This window comes from Urocitellus parryii, chromosome 6 (assembly GCF_045843805.1).
Source record: "Urocitellus parryii isolate mUroPar1 chromosome 6, mUroPar1.hap1, whole genome shotgun sequence".
Lineage (NCBI taxonomy): Eukaryota > Metazoa > Chordata > Mammalia > Rodentia > Sciuridae > Urocitellus > Urocitellus parryii.
In genome coordinates this window covers 10,352,380-10,370,639 of record NC_135536.1, presented here as the reverse complement: position 1 = coordinate 10,370,639, position 18,260 = coordinate 10,352,380, and the positions used below count along the sequence as shown (strand labels likewise).

The following is an 18,260-nucleotide window of genomic DNA, read 5'->3' as shown; positions in this document are numbered from 1 at the left end:
ACTGAGCTTCAACTTCAGCCCCATTAATGTTGTATTTTTAAAGTTCTTTCAATCCCTAGAATTGGACTATTGGATAACCAAAATTAATTTGAGAGGTTAAACCAAAAATTTCCTTAGGGTGCAGAGACTTTACTAATGGGGGAAAAAAAATAATGAACACGAAGAATACACTGAGGTAGACCTTTTTTTTGTGTGTGTGTGGATTGAACCCAGGGCCTTGTACATGTGAGGCAAGCACTCTACCAAGGGAGCTATATCCCCAGCCCAGGGCAACTGCTTTTTAATATACAGGGTTTTCTTCCAAAGAGGAAGCTGTCCTAAAGACCTGTTTTCACTCACTTCCATGTCAGCACCGAGGGACGAGTAAGCACCTCTGCTTCCGGGCTCCCCTCCCTCTGAAACTTGGTAAGAACAGAGGGCTTGATAACCTAACATGCCAATTTTCACTTGCACGTCCAACAAGACATTTTTTAAATGTGTTAGACATCCATGTTTTGCCTTTACTTTTAAAAGAAATACTTTATATAAAATTAAATTTAAATTAATTCCATTCTCACAAATAGGACTTCACGACCCATTTTTTTCCTGGCCAACAGTACAGGCATACCTAAAATCCGCTGGAAGTGATCGGACTCCCACGCCAGCATCGCTGGCTGTCTGGGCTCTTAGCTCCTCTGCAGTCAAAAGGCAGTGAAGGCGATAAAGTATACTGGGGAGACAGACTGCTTTTCTCCACAGCGATGCTGGAATTGGATGTATAGCACAGAGTTCTGGAACCAGTATCTTTGGAGTAAGGAAAAAAGGTGAAAAGATAAATAAAAAGCACACACATGTGCACTGGCACATACACAAAATGTTTTTAAAGTAAATTAAAAGACCAATTTCACTAATGGATGAAGATGAAAATTACAAATGCTAATAAGATCTAATTTCACATATATTTTTAAAATAATTCTTTAAGCCTAAATGGAATTTGACCTAAAATTCATGAGGATGATTGTGTGATACAGCACGGACTAATGACAAAAGCAGAATGCTTAATTCTTACTGAAGAAGATATTCAATAAAATTCAATATGTAATACTGATTAGAACAAAACAAAATCTAAGGTAGAGTGACTTCCCCCAAATTTGCAAATCACTCAGTGAACCTGATGATATAAAACTGAAACTTATCTTCAAACACAGTGACTACACCAGCAACAACCAGTACCTGTTTATTCTGCAGACTCTCCCACTTGGCTTTTCTCTTCTCAGCACTGCTGAGAGGAAGAGCTTTCCCCTTCTGATTCAAATGTCGAGGTGTCAGAAGATTAAGTCTATAAAAATTTCAAAACAATTTTGTCAAACAAAAGTAAGTATGCTTTCACAGTGGTTTTCCAACTTCAGCGTACTCACTTAACCACAGACTCCTAAACTCCCCAGGTATGCCTGGGTGCAGAGGAGTCCTGATTTCAGAGTCTATGGGTAGGCCAGGGGCACAGGGAACCTCTGCATGTGAACCCGACCTCCAAAATGAAACCCTCCAGTGCGATCTGACGTCACTTATGGAGCTCTCACCTGGAAGATGTGTGGTCCACATCCAGCAGTGGCTGGTTGAGATTGGTCAGGTCAAGGTTATACTTCGTTTTATAATATTCTGCAAAAGTTTCATACTCAGGGGAAGGAAATTTACTGAGTGGGGTAAGATCAGTGTACACATCAGCTACGTAAAATCGATGAGGCTGATCAAAATTGCGGTATCTGAAAAGAAAAACAATTACTTTTCTGTTTAAATCAACTTTTGTCAAGACACAACTGTTTTAATTAGAAACACAAATTATGATTAAGAATTCAAAAGGTTAAAAAGAAATGAAAACATCAATTCCAAAGGATGTATTCAACTGAACAGGAAACAACATATTTTTTTAGATGTTGATGGATCTTTATTTTATTCATTTATTTATATGTGGTGCTGAGAATCGAACCCAGTGCCTCACACATGCTAGGCAAGCACTCTACCACTGAGCCACAACCCCAGCCCCTAAAAAATCTATTTTTATTTTTATCAATTAAAAATTGACTCTCTGCTCTCTCCTATTTTGTTATTTTTGTTCTTAATATCTACACTTTGATAATACATGAATGATACATGGTATCTTTGAGAATCTATTTCATCAATATAATCAAAAGAGAAAGCTTACAAAAACTTACAACTAAGTGAATATTGGTTTCTTGTTTGTTTGTGGTACTGGGGAATGAGCCCTAATTTTTACTTTTCATTTTGAGACAGGGTCCCACTAAGTTGCTGAGGCTGGCCTAGAACTTGCAATCCTCCTGCATCAGCCTCCTGAGTTACTGGGATTATAGGGTGTATACTCACATGTTCAGGTTAATGAATACTTTGAATATCACTAATGCTAACTGTGAGATATTTTCCACATAAAATGAGTTACTATTTTACCTATGACAGTGATAGACTAGTGATAACTGTCATTTAAAACATGGCTTTAAAGGCACACAACCCCCCGCCCCCCCAAAAAAAATCAAAGAAAGATTAAATTATACAAGTACTCTAATTTTTGAAAAGTTCCTACATTTAATTTTATTGTCCCAAAAGTTCATCCTTAAATTTTCACAAAATAAGAAAAAAGTATTCTGACTTCTTATCTTCATGAGCTTACATAACATTTATATAACTTATATAAATTTTAAGAAGCAAAACTATTATATGTGATCAAATTATATAAGACTTTAGGAAATTAAAAGGATAGAGGCTTTAGGAAGAAAGACAATCAACATAATTTAGATGTTCTGACACTCATAAGTAAAATCTCTTTACTAACAATGCTTAGGTTTCTGTAAAGCAAGTAGCCCAGAGAAAATAGCCCCTTCTACTGTAAAGGGTCATTCAACCCCACTGCCGAGTTCACGAAGCACCACACTGCTTTCCCTCCCGCTTATGCACCTACCTTGGAATGATAACTGCATCTTGATAATCTTCTAATTTAAAAACAAAGGGAGTTTCTTTTGAATACTTTGTGCTGGGAATGCCTATGCGCGCTTCAGATTTCTCAATATCTTCCATGAATTTAAAATCAATGTCCAAAGTGCTGGAGTCATTAACTTAGGAAAGAAAATAGACTCTTTAGCTTATTAAAATATAACACAGATAAGATTCTTTCTGACTTGAGCTGTGTACTAACATGTACCTAATGTAGAGTCATCAAAGTGAGAGATTGCTATAGTATATCTGATTAACTAATTATCAGCAAAACATTTCTTTCTGTGGCTACACTTCAAGCCTGGGCCCTTCTTACCAACGTTAAGAGGTAGAACACAGTATGCTGAATCAGCGTCTGTAGGTTTAAATTCTAGTGCAGGTTTTTCAAGCCGAAGAATATGTGAAAATATATACTGGTGAAGCCTTGTAATCAACTCGAGCATCTGCAGAGACAACGTGAATCCAGACTTCTTTAACTCAATGGATATGGTGACCTCTCCAGAGCGTGTGTACACAGGAAAGTGTGGAATCTAAGCAAAAAGAAAACAAAAGCACCCTTCCAAGTCAATAAGTCTTTATCCCAATATAGTTAACTTGAGAAGAAAATGATGCCTTCTATCAGCAGGAGAGATACCCCAGTCTTGAGAGGTACCCCATTCTTTAAATGTTAAATATGCTGAGTTAACGAAGACACTTACTACTAATTTTCCTTTCCCTATTTCTTTTTTAAAAAAGCAAAATCTAAGATATTTTCAACCCGACAGTCATGATAGAAGGTCTACCTGAGGTATGGGTTTGGCTGTCAGTATCCCAAAGCATCGTGTGGTATCTTCGGGGGGATAGAGCTTCCGCCTTCTGAAGTTAAGTTCATCAGGTAACGGAGTAGTTAAGACCATTCCTATCACATACAGGTAACAGGGCTGCTCGGGTTTGGGATAACTATCCCTTAAACACTCTGGAATCTAGAGTTGGAAACAAAAATTGAGTATCATGCACAAGTATAAATAGCCTCTATTCTAGGTGTTGGCAAAAAAATTCTTCCTAGCATACTAGGGTTGGGACGCAGTTCAGTGGTAGTGAGCTTTATGTGTGAGGCCATGAGTTCCATCCCAGTAACACAACAGGGAGCAACAGAGAGAAGGAAGGAGAAAGGGAGAAAGGAAGGAGGAATCAAGAATCACTGCAATATCACCACTAATGTACTACATTAGATCAACAGTATTTTTTTAAAAGAATCTTCAGTCATATTTTGATATACTGCATAATTCCTTAAACTTTTTTCTGTGCATAAACATATATACACATATACACACTCCTATTTTTCAATACAAATAAAATCACACAACAGACTGTGAGCATGAGTGTGTCTGTGTGTAAAATAATCTGATTTATCTCCAGTTAAGACATGAGAGTATTTTTCAATGAATCACCACAATCATTTTTAATGGCTATCTCATTATGAGAGTGAGCCATAATTAAATTATCTCAATTGTTCCTAAGCTTTCACTATAAATACAGCCTACAGACTAGGGTCCTGCAGATTCTGAGATAATGACAAATCACTGCATCTATAGTTAAAAGGTACAGAAATGCTGGACAAGGGACAGCAGAAGTCTGTTCAACAGTTCACAGGGCAGTACTGCGCTCTCAAAACACTCATCATTTGTGGGATCCGCCATACCAAACTAGTCCAACAGGAAGACTCAGCATGAAGGAAAGGAGCTTTCACAAAAGTGGATAAAGCTCATGAGTTTTACAAAACCAATGTGGCTGTGAATCTTGAAAATGCTTAGTTGGGTATAAATTTGTTAAAAGTGAAACTAAATAAAACCTGTAAAAGCAAAAGAACCATACATTTAGACTAAGATAAAAGTATATTGCAAAATTTTGCTTTTGTTTGAAGTTCTTAAGACATAAAAATGTAAGTATTTTAAAAATAAATACTTTAGCAAGCATGGCTATACCCAGAAGTCAGACTCGGAGGTTTTAGTGTGTGAATCTGCCAGATGTCACAGACCAGGCAACAGTCCACAGAAACCACCTGTTCTGACCTCAGAGGCCCACACCTGACCTCCTGGCTGAGACCATGCTCCCACCCTGTGCACTTTTCGCCTGCCCACTGCCTCACACACACCTCTTGTCTCAGTGCCAGCGGCAAGCAGGGCAAGACTCACACCATAAGGGACAACCCAATGGAGTCTCTGACTAAAATACACTCATTCTAATGAGTCCAAGTATCCTTTTGAGAAAAAAACAATAACCCAAAATGAATAAAACAAACAATATCTAAAGTGAAACAAGCTAATCTGAGAGAAGTTATGAAATGAGCTGATATCCACTAAGTGGGTCAAATCACAAGACTGGAAAAACAACCATGCAGAGAAATTTAGAGTTGATACAACAGGAAATCAAGTCAGAAAGGCCAAATTTTTATTCAGTTCTAACCAATACTAACTGCTTTTGGGTAGCACTGCCTTCGTTTTGTGGAACCTGGTCTTCCTGGAACACTGGTTTCTTCTTCATCGTGTAAATCAAGCTCTTCCTCATATTTAACAGTTTCTTTTCCAACTGGCATCAAATGTTCATCCAGTTCACCTGAGAAAACAAAAAAGAGTTAATATAAACAACCCAGATTTTGCTAATTGGTTAGTAAATAACCTAAAACAGTACTATGCTAAGAAGTCAGTGAAAAAGCAGTGAGAACTAAAGCACTTCTACCTTTAACAAGGTCAAAGCAACCAGAGGTGAGACGTCAGGCAATCCACTTTGACATCCATAGACTCAATATGAGCAGAACTGCAAATTCTAAGTCTTAAAACTAAAAACACCTAAGGCTGGGATTGTAGCTCAGTGATAGAGGCTCACCTAACATGCAAAAGGCCCAGGGTTCCAATCCCCTTCACTTGGGGAATAAAAATGAACGGGAAAATAGCACATATCCCTTCTAAACAAAAGGCCACAAAGAACAAGTCTTCCCATTTAAAAACAAAATAATTACACTCAACACAGTAAAGATGAATATGAGAGACTAGCCTCTCTCTCCCTCTCCCTCCCTCCCTGCCTCTCCCTCCCCTCCCCCTTCTCTCTGGCGCGCGCACGCGCGCGCGCACACACACACACACACACACACACTCTCTTACACCTCTACACACAACCCTAACCCTAACTTTTATGTCCTTAACAGGAGTCAGAAAAGGAAGCAAATAAGTAGCATTTGTTCACAGGAGAGCTCCTGTGACGCGGCAGGCTTTCCAGTTATATTTGCATTTATATCCATAAAAGCTCACCAAGAGCACCATATTCACAGCTCTACAAACTCCCCAGAAACATGTCAAGTCCTGATGTACTTCTTTTTTACAATGTTTAAAACTTATTTTTATTTACATATGTTTTTCAAACATGTTTACTTACCAATTTTGTGCAGTTTTTCACAGCAAATGAGAGCTACGACTCTTTCAGCCAATCGCACACAGCTCATTGGTGGGCCCTAGAAATGACAAAAAACTTTTCCACTGCATATGCCTGAGGCCATATTATCACCAGCACATGAAACACTATGAAATCTCTGCCCCAGGAACTTTAAAGTTCAATTTACCAGAAAAAAATTCTTCATATTTAAAAACACCACTATGCTTTTAAATATCCTAATCTCCATACTTGAAATGTTCATCTTTAAAAACTCTGCCCAAGAAAAACTAATAACTATTTTAATAAATTTAATTAAGATTTTAAAGTACCTAATTTTACTAATCTACAAAAATATACAAAAATACAGATACACTGGGATATAACACAGATTAGCAGCACTCAGCAGCTTTCTATGTACAATATAAAGCCATCATCTTGCAGTATCTGCAAATGAATGCTGGGACCAACAGATTTACAAAAGGCAGATTTCTGAGCTAACAAGATAACTAGAGTAGCTTAGCTACATGTAATGAGTTCTGTGTCACGGTGAGTCTCAAGGTCACAACTGAATGATTCAGTTAGAAGTGTCTGCACAGTAGACCTCAGGGAACTGCAGAGGTCCCCAGTACAATTCTAAGAGCCCGTACACTGTACAGTCTATTCAAAATCTGAATAACCTTAATATGTAGCTGACTGCAAAAGAGAATTGAGTCTACTTTTCAAAGAAGACTTTAAAGCCAAATGTATAACTTGTATGTCTTAGAGAAGCTAGGAAAAAAATCCACTAATGACATACTTTAAAAGACACAATCCTTTGGTTTTTTTAACTTACAACAATGGAGGCTCGAAGAGGTGAGTTGATTGGCAGGTAAAGAGTTGAATAAAATGTACCATCAGGCAACTCTCGGGTTCTACATTTGGGAGCTAGATGAGTAAACGGATCACTTGGTAATCTAGCACAGTATCTGTGAACAAAAAGAAATCATAAAGCTGAATATACAATGAAAAATAGAAAAACTTGTACTGATATTCGCAATTGAATTTTAATTTCTCATGTCCCTCTTCCTGTTCACTGGATTGGCATTTCCATGTGAAGTATGTACTTCATTGCTTCAAACTTTCAATAAGATACAACTGAGAACTTGAAATTGATGTGTGCAACTAGGGAACTACACTTTTTGTGTGTGTGGGTGAGTTACTGAGGACTAAACCCAGGAGTGCTTACCCACTGAGTCACATCATTCAGCAATTTTTTATTTTGAGACGAGGGTTAGGGGGCTCTCACTAAATTGATTAGGGCCTCAAACTTATGATCCTCCTGCCTTACTTAGCCTCCTGAGTCACTGGAATTACAAGCATGTGCCACCACATCCAGCTGGGAAAAGTTTTAATCTTACTTTAATTTAAACTGAACCTTGAATTTAAATAGCCATATGTGTCTAGTGTGACCATTTTGCACAGCACACAAAGCTTTCTTCTGAATCTATGAACAGGAAATATTGCCAGTGTTTGCTCCTTAGTAATCTTAACTTGCCAGCAACTATTAGGATGTAAGGAAGACATCAAAAAAAGGACACAGATAGCCTGACATAAGAAGAGCATCAAAGCAAGAAGAGTGACAGAGCAGCTCAGGAAGCCAGGCCCAATTAAGGAGGGTGCTGGAATGACACCAGCCCTGAGAAGGTACAAAGTGGGCAGTCAGGGCACACCACAGAGTGGGGAGACTGGCTCCAGGCAGGCTGACAGAGCACATAGATGTTTATGTTTGAGGACCACAAAACCAGACTCCTCACCATCAGAGAAGGGAGGTACAAAGACAAGAAGAAATCTAGAACAAATCTTTAGTGTCACATGAAAGTAGACGTACCAAAAGATAGGTGATCAGAAACAGAAGTAAATGGAGGCGTCAACATGTATTTGAACACAAACAGATATGAACATGTACATAATGTAAACAGGCAAAACAGCCCTGTCCACTAAAAAGTCTGGCAACATTAACACCCTAGTGTCAATGAACACACCTATGGTCCAGATCTTGATTTCTACACACAACCTTTTCTCCACTAAAAGAAGCCAGGGCCCATGGAAACCAGCCACAGGATCAGGGTTGGGGCAGGAATCTATTCCACTTGAGACTAGAACATCTTGTGCCAGAAAAGAAGGAAGCATTCAAGAACAATGGTGACATGTTTAAAGACAGAGAAGCTAGCTTGAAGGGTTCCCATTGGCCAAATTGGCATTTTTGACATCAAAATTTATTTTACCTCTGAATAAAATTTGTCCTGATATATATCTAGGTATGTATCTGTCTTTCTTAATTCTTAGACATGATATCAGCTCAGGACAAAGTAAATTAGAATATACTCAAAAATATAAATTTATTAATAATTTTGCTTAATCACTAATGAAGTCAACATTAGCCAATATTTATAGGACAAAACAACAAATCTCAAGATTTAGAAAAAATCATCACATCTAATAAAATTATCTAATTAAAAGAAGCACGTTACCATGTCAACCTTATCAATGACTATTGCGTATTTATTACAATCCTGCTTTTGCATGAAAAAAAAACTTTTCTGACATCAAAATACTATAACTCATAATTAAAGACTGATGATTTCAAAATGTAAAATAAATAAATAAATAAAAATCATACTTAACAGGCTGAGACTTAAGTCTTGCAATACTCACACGTTTCCACACAAATGACCTGACTCCATACCTATTGATGTGTCCAATGGCTGTGTTGATTGTTACCCGGGGACCCCCATCATCAGGCCTCAACACATACGGTGGGAAAACGTCGTCATCATCCACAACAGGATCAACATCAGCCTCACCAGTATCAACAGACTTGGAACATTTGTTTCTCAAAATCTGACATTCAAAAACAGAACTGAGATAAGAACAAATGTCTTCTCTGACGTGTGCGAGTTGTCTTCCTCAATACCCACAAAGCTCTGTTAACGGGACATATCCATCTCTCCTAAACACATTTCAAAACTATTTAAGTCACCTGCTAAAGAGAACTCTAGTGCAGAATCCATCCCAGCTCTAATCATATGGAGACACATGCCACACAGTATCAGGTCTCACACACACATGACCACCAGTGTTGCACAAATGCATATGCATTCCTCACCTCCCTCCACAACTTACGAACAGTAACTACCTTGTACCCTCCCCACAACCTTCCCCAATGATCCCTATGAACATTTTCATTGGTATTTTTTTTTTCTTCCGGCTCCTTAATCTAAGGTAACACTATTCTCTCTAGTGCCCCCAGCCTTATTGTGAATTAGCACCTGCATATTAGAGAAACATTCAGCCTTTAGTTTTTGGGGACTGGCTTATTTCATTTAGCATGATATTCTCCAACTCCATTTATTTACTGGCAAATGCCATAATTTCATTCTTCTTCAAAGCGGAGTAATATTCCATTGGATGGATACATACACACACACACACACACACACACACACACACCCACACACACACATTTTCTCTATCCATTCATCTATTGAAGGACACCTAGGTTGGTTCCATGGGTTAGCTATTGTGAATTGAGCTGCTATAAACATTGACATGGCTGCATTTTAAGTCCTTTGGGTGTAAAGTGAGGAGTGGGATAGCTGGATCAAATGGTGGTTCCATTCTAAGTTTTCTAAAGAATCTCCATACTGCTTTCCATAGTGGTTGTACCAATCTGCAGTCCCACCAGCAGTGTATGAGTATACCATTTTCCCCACATCTTTGCCAACATTTATCATTGTCTGTATTCTTGATGACTGCCATTCTGACAGGAGTGAGATGAAATCTTAGTATAGTTTTGATTTGCATTTCTCTAATTGCTAGAGATGTTGAATACTTTTTCATATATTTGTTGATCAATTGTATTTCATCTTCTGTGAAGTGTCTGTTCAGTTCCTTAGCTCATTTACTGACTGGGTTATTTGTTTTTTTGGTGTTAAGTTTTTTGAGTTCTTTATCTATCCCAGAGATTAATGCTTTATCAGCGGTGCATATGGTAAAGATTTTCTCCCAATCTGTAAGCTCTCTCCTCATGTTATTGTTTGTTTCCTTTGCTGAAAAAAAGCTTTTTAATTTGAATGCATCCCATTTATTGATTCTTGATTTTACTTTTTACACTTCTGAAGTTTTGTTAGGAAGTCAGATCCCAGGCTGACATGGTGAAGATCTGGGCCTACTTTTTCTTCTATTAGGCACAAGGTCTCTGTTCTAGTGCCTAAGTCTTTGATCCACTTTGAGTTGATTTTAGTGTAGGGTGAGAGATAGAGGTTTAATTTCATTTTGCTACATATGGGTTTCCAGTTTTGCCAGCACCATTTGTTGAATAGGCTATCTTTTCTCCAGTGCATGTTTTTGGCACCTTTGTCTAGTATGACATAACCGTATTTATGTAGGTTTGTCTCTGTGTGCTCTATTCTGTATCACTGGTCTACAAGTCTATTTTGGTGCCAATACCATGATGTTTTTGTTACTATAGCTCTGTAGTAGAGCTTAAGGTCTGGTATTGTGATGCCTCCTGATTCACTTTTTTTGCTAAGGAGATTGCTTTAGCTATTTTGGGTGTCTTATTTTTCCAAATAAATTTTACGACTGCCTTTTTTATTTCTATGAAGAACGTCATTGGGATTTTAATAGGAATTGCATTAAATCTGTATAATACTTTTCACTGGTATTTTATTGTGAACTTCCAAACACATCACAAAATACTAATGGGTCTTTGTAACAGATATTCTAAAATTTCTTGTAATATATGCATTGCAACCCCTTGATCACACTATTCTCTGTGGATAAGTCATTTTTATCTAGAAGACACCACATTAACTTTTTGACCTTACCTTTTCAATTGCTTTGTAGGTTTTCAGGTCTTCTTCAAAACTTTTTCTTTTGTCTGTATCTGCTAACATAATGTAATTAGAGATCGGTGCCCTTGCTCTTCCTTTAGATTGAACATAGGATCGATACTCTGTGGGCAAATCAAAACGAACCACCAAGTTGCATTTTGGAATATCAACACCCTCTTCTACAATACTCGTTGCAATAAGCAGGTTTGTCTCATGTGCTCGAAATTTCCTAAGTACCTGAAAAAAATCCACCAAGAAAAGCAATTCTAAGAAATTTTCTCAAGAAAACAATATAATAACAATAATTAATAATGTCTGTGTCTGACATACACGCTGGGCAGCCTAAGTAAGATAAGAGCATCACAGAAACCCATATGCATAGCTACATGGACACAAAAACTTTAATGACAGGAGTTTTCAACTGAAAATGACTGGAAAATCAAAATGCCTTTCTACTTTTGAGAAGTACCCATGTCACAAATCATAGCAAGCAAGTCTTCAAGTTGAAAGGGCTGTCTTCTTTATTGACAAGTAGGTCTAACGAACTAAGTGACCAAATGAAACCACTTCTAGAGTCCTCTAGCTATTCTGATTCTGCATGCTGACACTTCATGTCTGTGAGACCACTGCTAACATCCCACTGTGTGACAAATGAAACGGGGGCACTATCTCCAATATCAAAACTGCATCACTGAAATCGCTAATCCACTTAAAATTAAAAGTTACAAGCAGAGAATTGTTTACCTTCTAGCACGTTTCGAAATTTCCCATTTAAAAAGTCAGAATTGATTAAAATAAAATGAAAGCTTTCTCATGTGAGATTTAAAATCTTATCACTCCCCAGTCTAGGGTAAGTGAAATAACAAAGTAGTTGGTTTTGAGACAGTCACATCTATTTGTCTCCTTCTGGACTCCCTGAGCCCTGAATACTATCAAAAAGCTGTGATAAAATGCCTTTAACAATAGTTAGTCTGCTAAGTTTAACTTAAATAAGAACTTTAAATACAAGGTTTTTCTTATAAGCCTGAATATTGTATTAACTTTCAGAATCTTTAAAAAGCTGTCTTCTATATTCAACCTTTAAAAGCTCAACAAATTTTAAACTAAAATCTACAAAATATAGTATTATTTTTCAAAGTATTCAACCAAGGCATAACTCCAAATGGAAAAAAAAAGGGGGGGGGGAGGCTGGGGTTGTAGTTCAAAGGTAGAGAGCTTGCCTAGCATGCGTGAGGCAGTGGGTTCAATCCTCAGCACCACATAGAAATATAAAAAAATTGTGTCCACCTACAACTAAAAAATAAATATTTAAAAAAAGAAAACATTTTCTAGGAAAAGATTTCAGGTGCTGCTTCCTAGCTCTACGGAGCCAAGGGGAATTAGGGTTATCCAGGCTTTATTCTTTCTGTGAGATGCAGCTGTGACATCAATCCAATAAAGGAAAATGAACTGGTTGACAACAATGAAGAGACTAAATTGAATTACCAGATGGCTATTCTATATACCACCATAGAGCACCTCACAGGGGACAGCTGTTCTATAAATAAACAAGTGTCCTCTATAAAAGAGAAAAAAAAAATTGTTGGAGAACTCTGAAGATAGGAGTTGCTACAGCAAAGTTTGTCTGTATTATGTTCTGAAAATTGCTATCGTACCGCTATTTTGATTTAAGTTACCTCTTCCTGTTTTCTGAACTCTGCTTCCATCTGTTTGTTTCGAGGCTGATTCTTTCCAATGCCATGTCCAGTTATAAAGTTGCTGCTGATATAAGCCAGCTCTGGATCCTGTTTGCCAGCTTCCTTTATCAATCTAAGAAAATTATACACATTTGGAAGTTAAACACTGCTGAGGGAAAAACATTCAAGCTTTTGTTTTTAAGGTCTCTTTTAAACTAGAAATACATGTTCAGTATTTTTTGCCAACATACCAGACAACAGTATTGTTTTTTTTTCTTTCTACCTTGCTTCATCAGAAATCACTGCCACACACGTCTGTGGACCAAGTACTTACAATGCCATGCCTGAGGCTGATTCCTGCTGACAAATGAAACAGGGGCACTACCTCCAAGTTTTGATTGGTGAGGATGACAGAACAGGAACTTGGTCCAGAGTAGGCCCAGAGCAGTTAGAGAGAGACACAGCTCCTTGCACATTTTGGTTTCAGAACTAGACTTCTGAGGAAAGACACACTTGCTACATGACGGGCTTTGGCAGCCGCCATGCTCCTTCCTCTGTGACAGTGCTCACACAGAACAAGGACTGCCAAGCCTGACACCAAGCAGAGGGACTCAGACCCCTTTCCATGTGGCAAAAGAATTCTAGCCACATATGGAAAAAGACAGTTGCTTCTTTTCATCTTCCCCAACACTCTACATCTCTAGGAGCAGAGCTCTTGGGACAGAAATGCCTGGCCATCTCAATCCCAACACCTTCTGATCCCCAGACAGCTGACCGGCATCCGCACAGCAGAGGAATGGCCTTTAGTACAGCAATGCCATGGAGTTCCCACCCTACTCTCTTGAAAGAGACCCCTGAGCTGTGATCCCCTTCCTGCCTGGCCCTCTGTATTAACCTGGAATGCCAATAACCTAGAGCTGGCCTTCTGGCTAAGACATGGAAAGAGCTACAGGACAGGATCATATTACATGGGCACCAAAGGTTAACAGTTAGTGCTGCCATTACAGCTATTTTGGAAATACCCACATTCAGAAACTCAGCACACAAGATAAATGGTTCCACACCTGAGGTAAGTGATTCCATATGGATCCTCTGAAGTCATACATAGTATAAATTCCTAATAGAAAATTGCATTTTTAAGTCAGATCTTTTTTGTTTTGTTTTGAAATATGTGAAAGAGGTTAATATCAAAGAGTGGGAAGAACTGAGTGGCCATCCAGAGGACCTCTACTCCCAACCAGCAGAACACTGTTTGTCCAGGTGGCTCAAGCGTCTGCTCCACAGTCCAAGGACTTAAAATGTCCAGAACCTGAGACTTCTTTATTATATTCCAAGGTCCTTCATTTAATTATTTTATTATAACTATGATGCCAGTAACAGAGAACAGAATTACATGCAAACAAATAGCATTTCCAAAAGTCTAAAATCTGAAATAATCATCTTAGAAATAACATGTAGATCCAAATTTAACTTTATATAAATAAGCGTCATTTTGAACATGGTAGGGGTTTTAAAAATGCATTTAAAGTTACTCTAAATTAGGCAAAGAATATACCTGGCCAAATTTCTCAATCGGGTACACTTCAATTATCTGAAAAATAGAAACACTAACATAATGAATTTCCCCTTAATGACACCCACGTCAATACTGCAGAGAACAGAAAAGACAACATCCACATTAATAAAAACAACTTGGAAGCAATAATTAAATGTTACTCACCTATGCTGTAACATTAAGAAAATGATTTCTCTACTGGATGAATTTAAGAGATGGCCAACCATGTCCCAAGATAAAGCCACAGGCTACAAGGGAAACATGTGTCCACAGTCCTCAGGGAGTTTTTATAAAGACTAACAAACTACCTAGAGACTTCGTGGTGCTGGGCATAGTGGTGCACACCTTTAAGCCCTGCAACTGGGAGGGTGAGAAAGGATGACTGCAAGTTCCAGGCCAGCCAGGCAACTTAGCAGGACCCTGTCTCAAAACAAAAAATAAAGGGTTGGGGATAGGGCTTAGAGGTAGAGCACCCCTAGGTTAATCCCTAGTACCAAAAAAAAAAAAAAAAAAAAAGAGTCAGTTGATTTTCTTGTTATCCTGGACTGGGTCAGAGAAAATAGTGTTTTGATTTTTCAACTGAGTTTATATGAATTGTTCCACAAACACGCTGCTTGATAAACTATACTGTTCTCTGGTGCTCAGTGCTTCTCACACTATAAAGAGTGGAGAATCAGGTTTTCAAAAATTCTCCAATCCAGAGACTAATATTTTTGAAAAGTTCTGTAAAAATGCACTAATTAAGAAAATAAAATTGCCAGGTGTGGTAGCACATGCCTGCAATCCCACCATCTCAGGAGGCTGAGGCAGGAGGATCACGAGTTCAAAGCCAGCCTCAGCAACTTAGTGAGGCCCTGTCTCTAAATAAAATATAAAAAAGGGCTGGGGATGTGGCCCAGCGGTTAAGCATCTCTGGGTTCAATCCCCAGTACCAAAAAAAAAAAAGAAAACTTAAAAAAACATTAAAATTAAAACACCTATTTTATTATATTTAGTAGACATAAAATTACCATCACACTGCCTTTTTTTTTTTTTTCATGTTTATTCTTGACTTCTTGATGCAACTCTGGGTAGAGGGAAGACCGTGCTGTATTCACATACAACACCTTCCCCCATTAGACTGGAGTCAGTATGAACCCAAGCAGAAAATATGTAAACAAAAACTAGTAGATTACTTTTAAAATGTGATTTGACTAAACATGCAGCACAGACAATATAAAAGAAAAACTTTTTTCAAAAATACCTGAAATTTCTACCATGTACTTGAAGTACATCATAAATAAAACCACTAGGAGAATCCTTTACTGCTTATATTTTCTTGTTAGTGTGAGAAAACCAAATACATTTCTCTATGATCTTATGAAAAACAAAAAACAAACCCATACAAAAAACCTATCCCTTTCATTGACAGCCACAGAACATCATACTGATGCTACATTCCCCAAATGTGTCCATAAAAAACTTAAGAACTAATATCACTATGTGACAGGGATATAACAGCTTTTTTATATACACTGTCTTTTATTAACAAGCCAATAAAAAGGTAAGTATTAGTACTATAAAAGATAAAAAAAATTTCATAAAATATACCTCTGAAAGGCAGGCAGAAGTAAAAGGGTCACAGTCCTTTTGGCAAAATGGGCAGGAAAAACAAGAACTTTGCATTTTTATATTTAACAAACACACCCACATATGAAGTAACCCATAAACCCCTAGTAAGGTAAAAAGGGTAATGAAGCATCTTATTACCAAACAAGAAAACACTCAAAAACACAAAAGGATAAATGCATGTTAAAGTGACACAGGAGCTCAATGAACTCCCGATGGCTAAAGCTGCACTAGTGTGTGCAGCAAAACCAGTAACCGTATGAATTAGAACCTGAAGTCTAAGATAAACACGGGTCCACGCTGATAAAAAATACATGTTCTATGAAACACTTGGAGGTACTCCTCAAGACTGGCCATGCTTGTGAGAAACAAGGGAAGACAGGGAAACTGCAAACAGACCAGAGGACACTGGGGAGATGCGACAATAATGCATATGACACCTGGGACTAAAAAGAAAATGGGAGTAGAAAAAAGCCTAATGTTTAGTAAGGACCAAGGCGCCATGTTAGTTTTCTGTTATAACAAATGGTGACGTGTTGACAACGGGAGAAGCTAAGTCTGGGGATGAACATGAGAACACTGTGTAACGTCTTTCCAACTTTTCCATAGATCTAAAACTATTCCAAAACAAAATTAAAAAAAAAATTAGGAAAAAAGTGTGGAGGGGTAGAGACAGGATGTGAATTATTTGGGTTTGTTCAATGCCGATATCTCATAATACTAGTAAATCACAGGATGAAAAAAACAACACTTGGTGACCAATCGGGAACCATTTTCTACCACTTGATATCTGTTAATTTTGGTAGGATCACAAACTGAGTCTTGGTTTCTTCATCTACAAAATGGTTAAGAACACCTATCTACCTTCCTTCCTCATGGTGTGCTGTAAAAAAAAAAAAAATTAAGTATACTTAAAAGTAACCTATAGAACCCTATATATGCTAAAAGGAAAGCCATAAACACGGGGTGAGCACATACCTCCACTACACCCAAAGCAGCTGAGAACGAGCTTTCCCATCAGAAGAACAGAAAACTAGATGGGCACGGAAAGAGCTTACACTCCCATGAAACCAGCCACCGAAAGAGGGTTTTCCTCCCATTAAACTGATGGAAGGAAAGAATCTGGATTTCAGGAAGTTTTTCTAAGCTTATTAAAAAGCTTACTAAAACAAGACTTCTATTGTACATTTAATTAGCTGCCCATAAAGTCAACCCTCAGACTGCTCTTGATTCATCCTATAACACTAAATTCCAGCCGCATTTTATGAAAGCTGATCACAATTAATCTGATCCTTAAAGTCAATAGGAAGTAACTGATTGATTCTGGATAAACCTTTCCAGGCTAATATTCCTGCAATGAAAACTGACACAGCTCTACATGAAAACAACATGCAGATCGAGCCCCCACCCCCCACCACACAAGGCAGTTGTAGGGGACCATACAGAAATGGGAGAAGGAAAATAAACTCGCATCATTCTTCTTTCCAAGCCCCAGAAAATGACCCTAGAAATGCCTTTTTCCCATTCTAAGAAATAATCCCTAGTCAGTCCTGTGCAGGTCTCCTGGCCATCTTCCCACTGGGAAGCACTGGTTTCCAGTGTTGTGAGGCCCAGGGGCATGATGATTGTACAAAGAAATGGAAACTAGGAGTTGGGATATTAGGATTCTAGAATTGTCCTGCCACTAACTAGCAATTTAATGTAGAGCAAATCACTTTTCCTCCTGGGGCACTTTCTCTTTTTTATAAAAATAAGTGGGTTGGATTAGATAGTCAACGAGGTCCCTTTCCAACCTTAAACTTCTGATTTAAAGGTAATTCAGTACCTAAAGTTATTTTATTTCATATTCATCAGAAAGTTCAGGCTCAATTGACTACAAAAATTACCAGACTGAAAACTGCCAGATGACTACCCTCGAGTCCAATTTCTCGTTACTCAAAAAAATTTAAAACCCCCAAACATTCAGAAGCAGTTAAAAAAAAAAAAATCCCAAATTACCTCAGGAAACAAAGCTTAATTTTTCCTCAGAGATCACCACCTGCAGAAAAGGCTCTTAAGAGATCAACTGTAGCCAATTAATAGATTGCATAGAAAAGCTGATTGTCTTAAGTACAAAATATGGACCATTTTTTGGCCGAAAATAATAGACTATCCATC

At 37.9% G+C, this 18,260-nt stretch overlaps 1 protein-coding gene across 5 annotated transcripts in view; it reads right to left on the bottom strand.

Annotated features, from left to right (window-relative positions):
* Positions 1 to 18,260, bottom strand: part of Dicer1 (dicer 1, ribonuclease III) — a 69,984-nt gene that overhangs the window by 17,870 nt on the left and 33,854 nt on the right. For all 5 annotated transcript variants that reach the window (XM_077800068.1, XM_077800072.1, XM_077800071.1 and 2 more), the window contains 12 exons: positions 12,941 to 13,073; positions 11,259 to 11,501; positions 9,116 to 9,270; positions 7,223 to 7,355; positions 6,394 to 6,469; positions 5,438 to 5,577; positions 3,765 to 3,944; positions 3,299 to 3,512; positions 2,951 to 3,104; positions 1,560 to 1,742; positions 1,213 to 1,318; positions 608 to 783 (listed from right to left, as the gene is read on the bottom strand). In XM_077800068.1, coding sequence (XP_077656194.1) covers positions 608 to 783; positions 1,213 to 1,318; positions 1,560 to 1,742; positions 2,951 to 3,104; positions 3,299 to 3,512; positions 3,765 to 3,944; positions 5,438 to 5,577; positions 6,394 to 6,469; positions 7,223 to 7,355; positions 9,116 to 9,270; positions 11,259 to 11,501; positions 12,941 to 13,073 — 1,893 coding nt within the window. The remainder of the gene's footprint in view (positions 1 to 607; positions 784 to 1,212; positions 1,319 to 1,559; positions 1,743 to 2,950; positions 3,105 to 3,298; positions 3,513 to 3,764; positions 3,945 to 5,437; positions 5,578 to 6,393; positions 6,470 to 7,222; positions 7,356 to 9,115; positions 9,271 to 11,258; positions 11,502 to 12,940; positions 13,074 to 18,260) is intronic.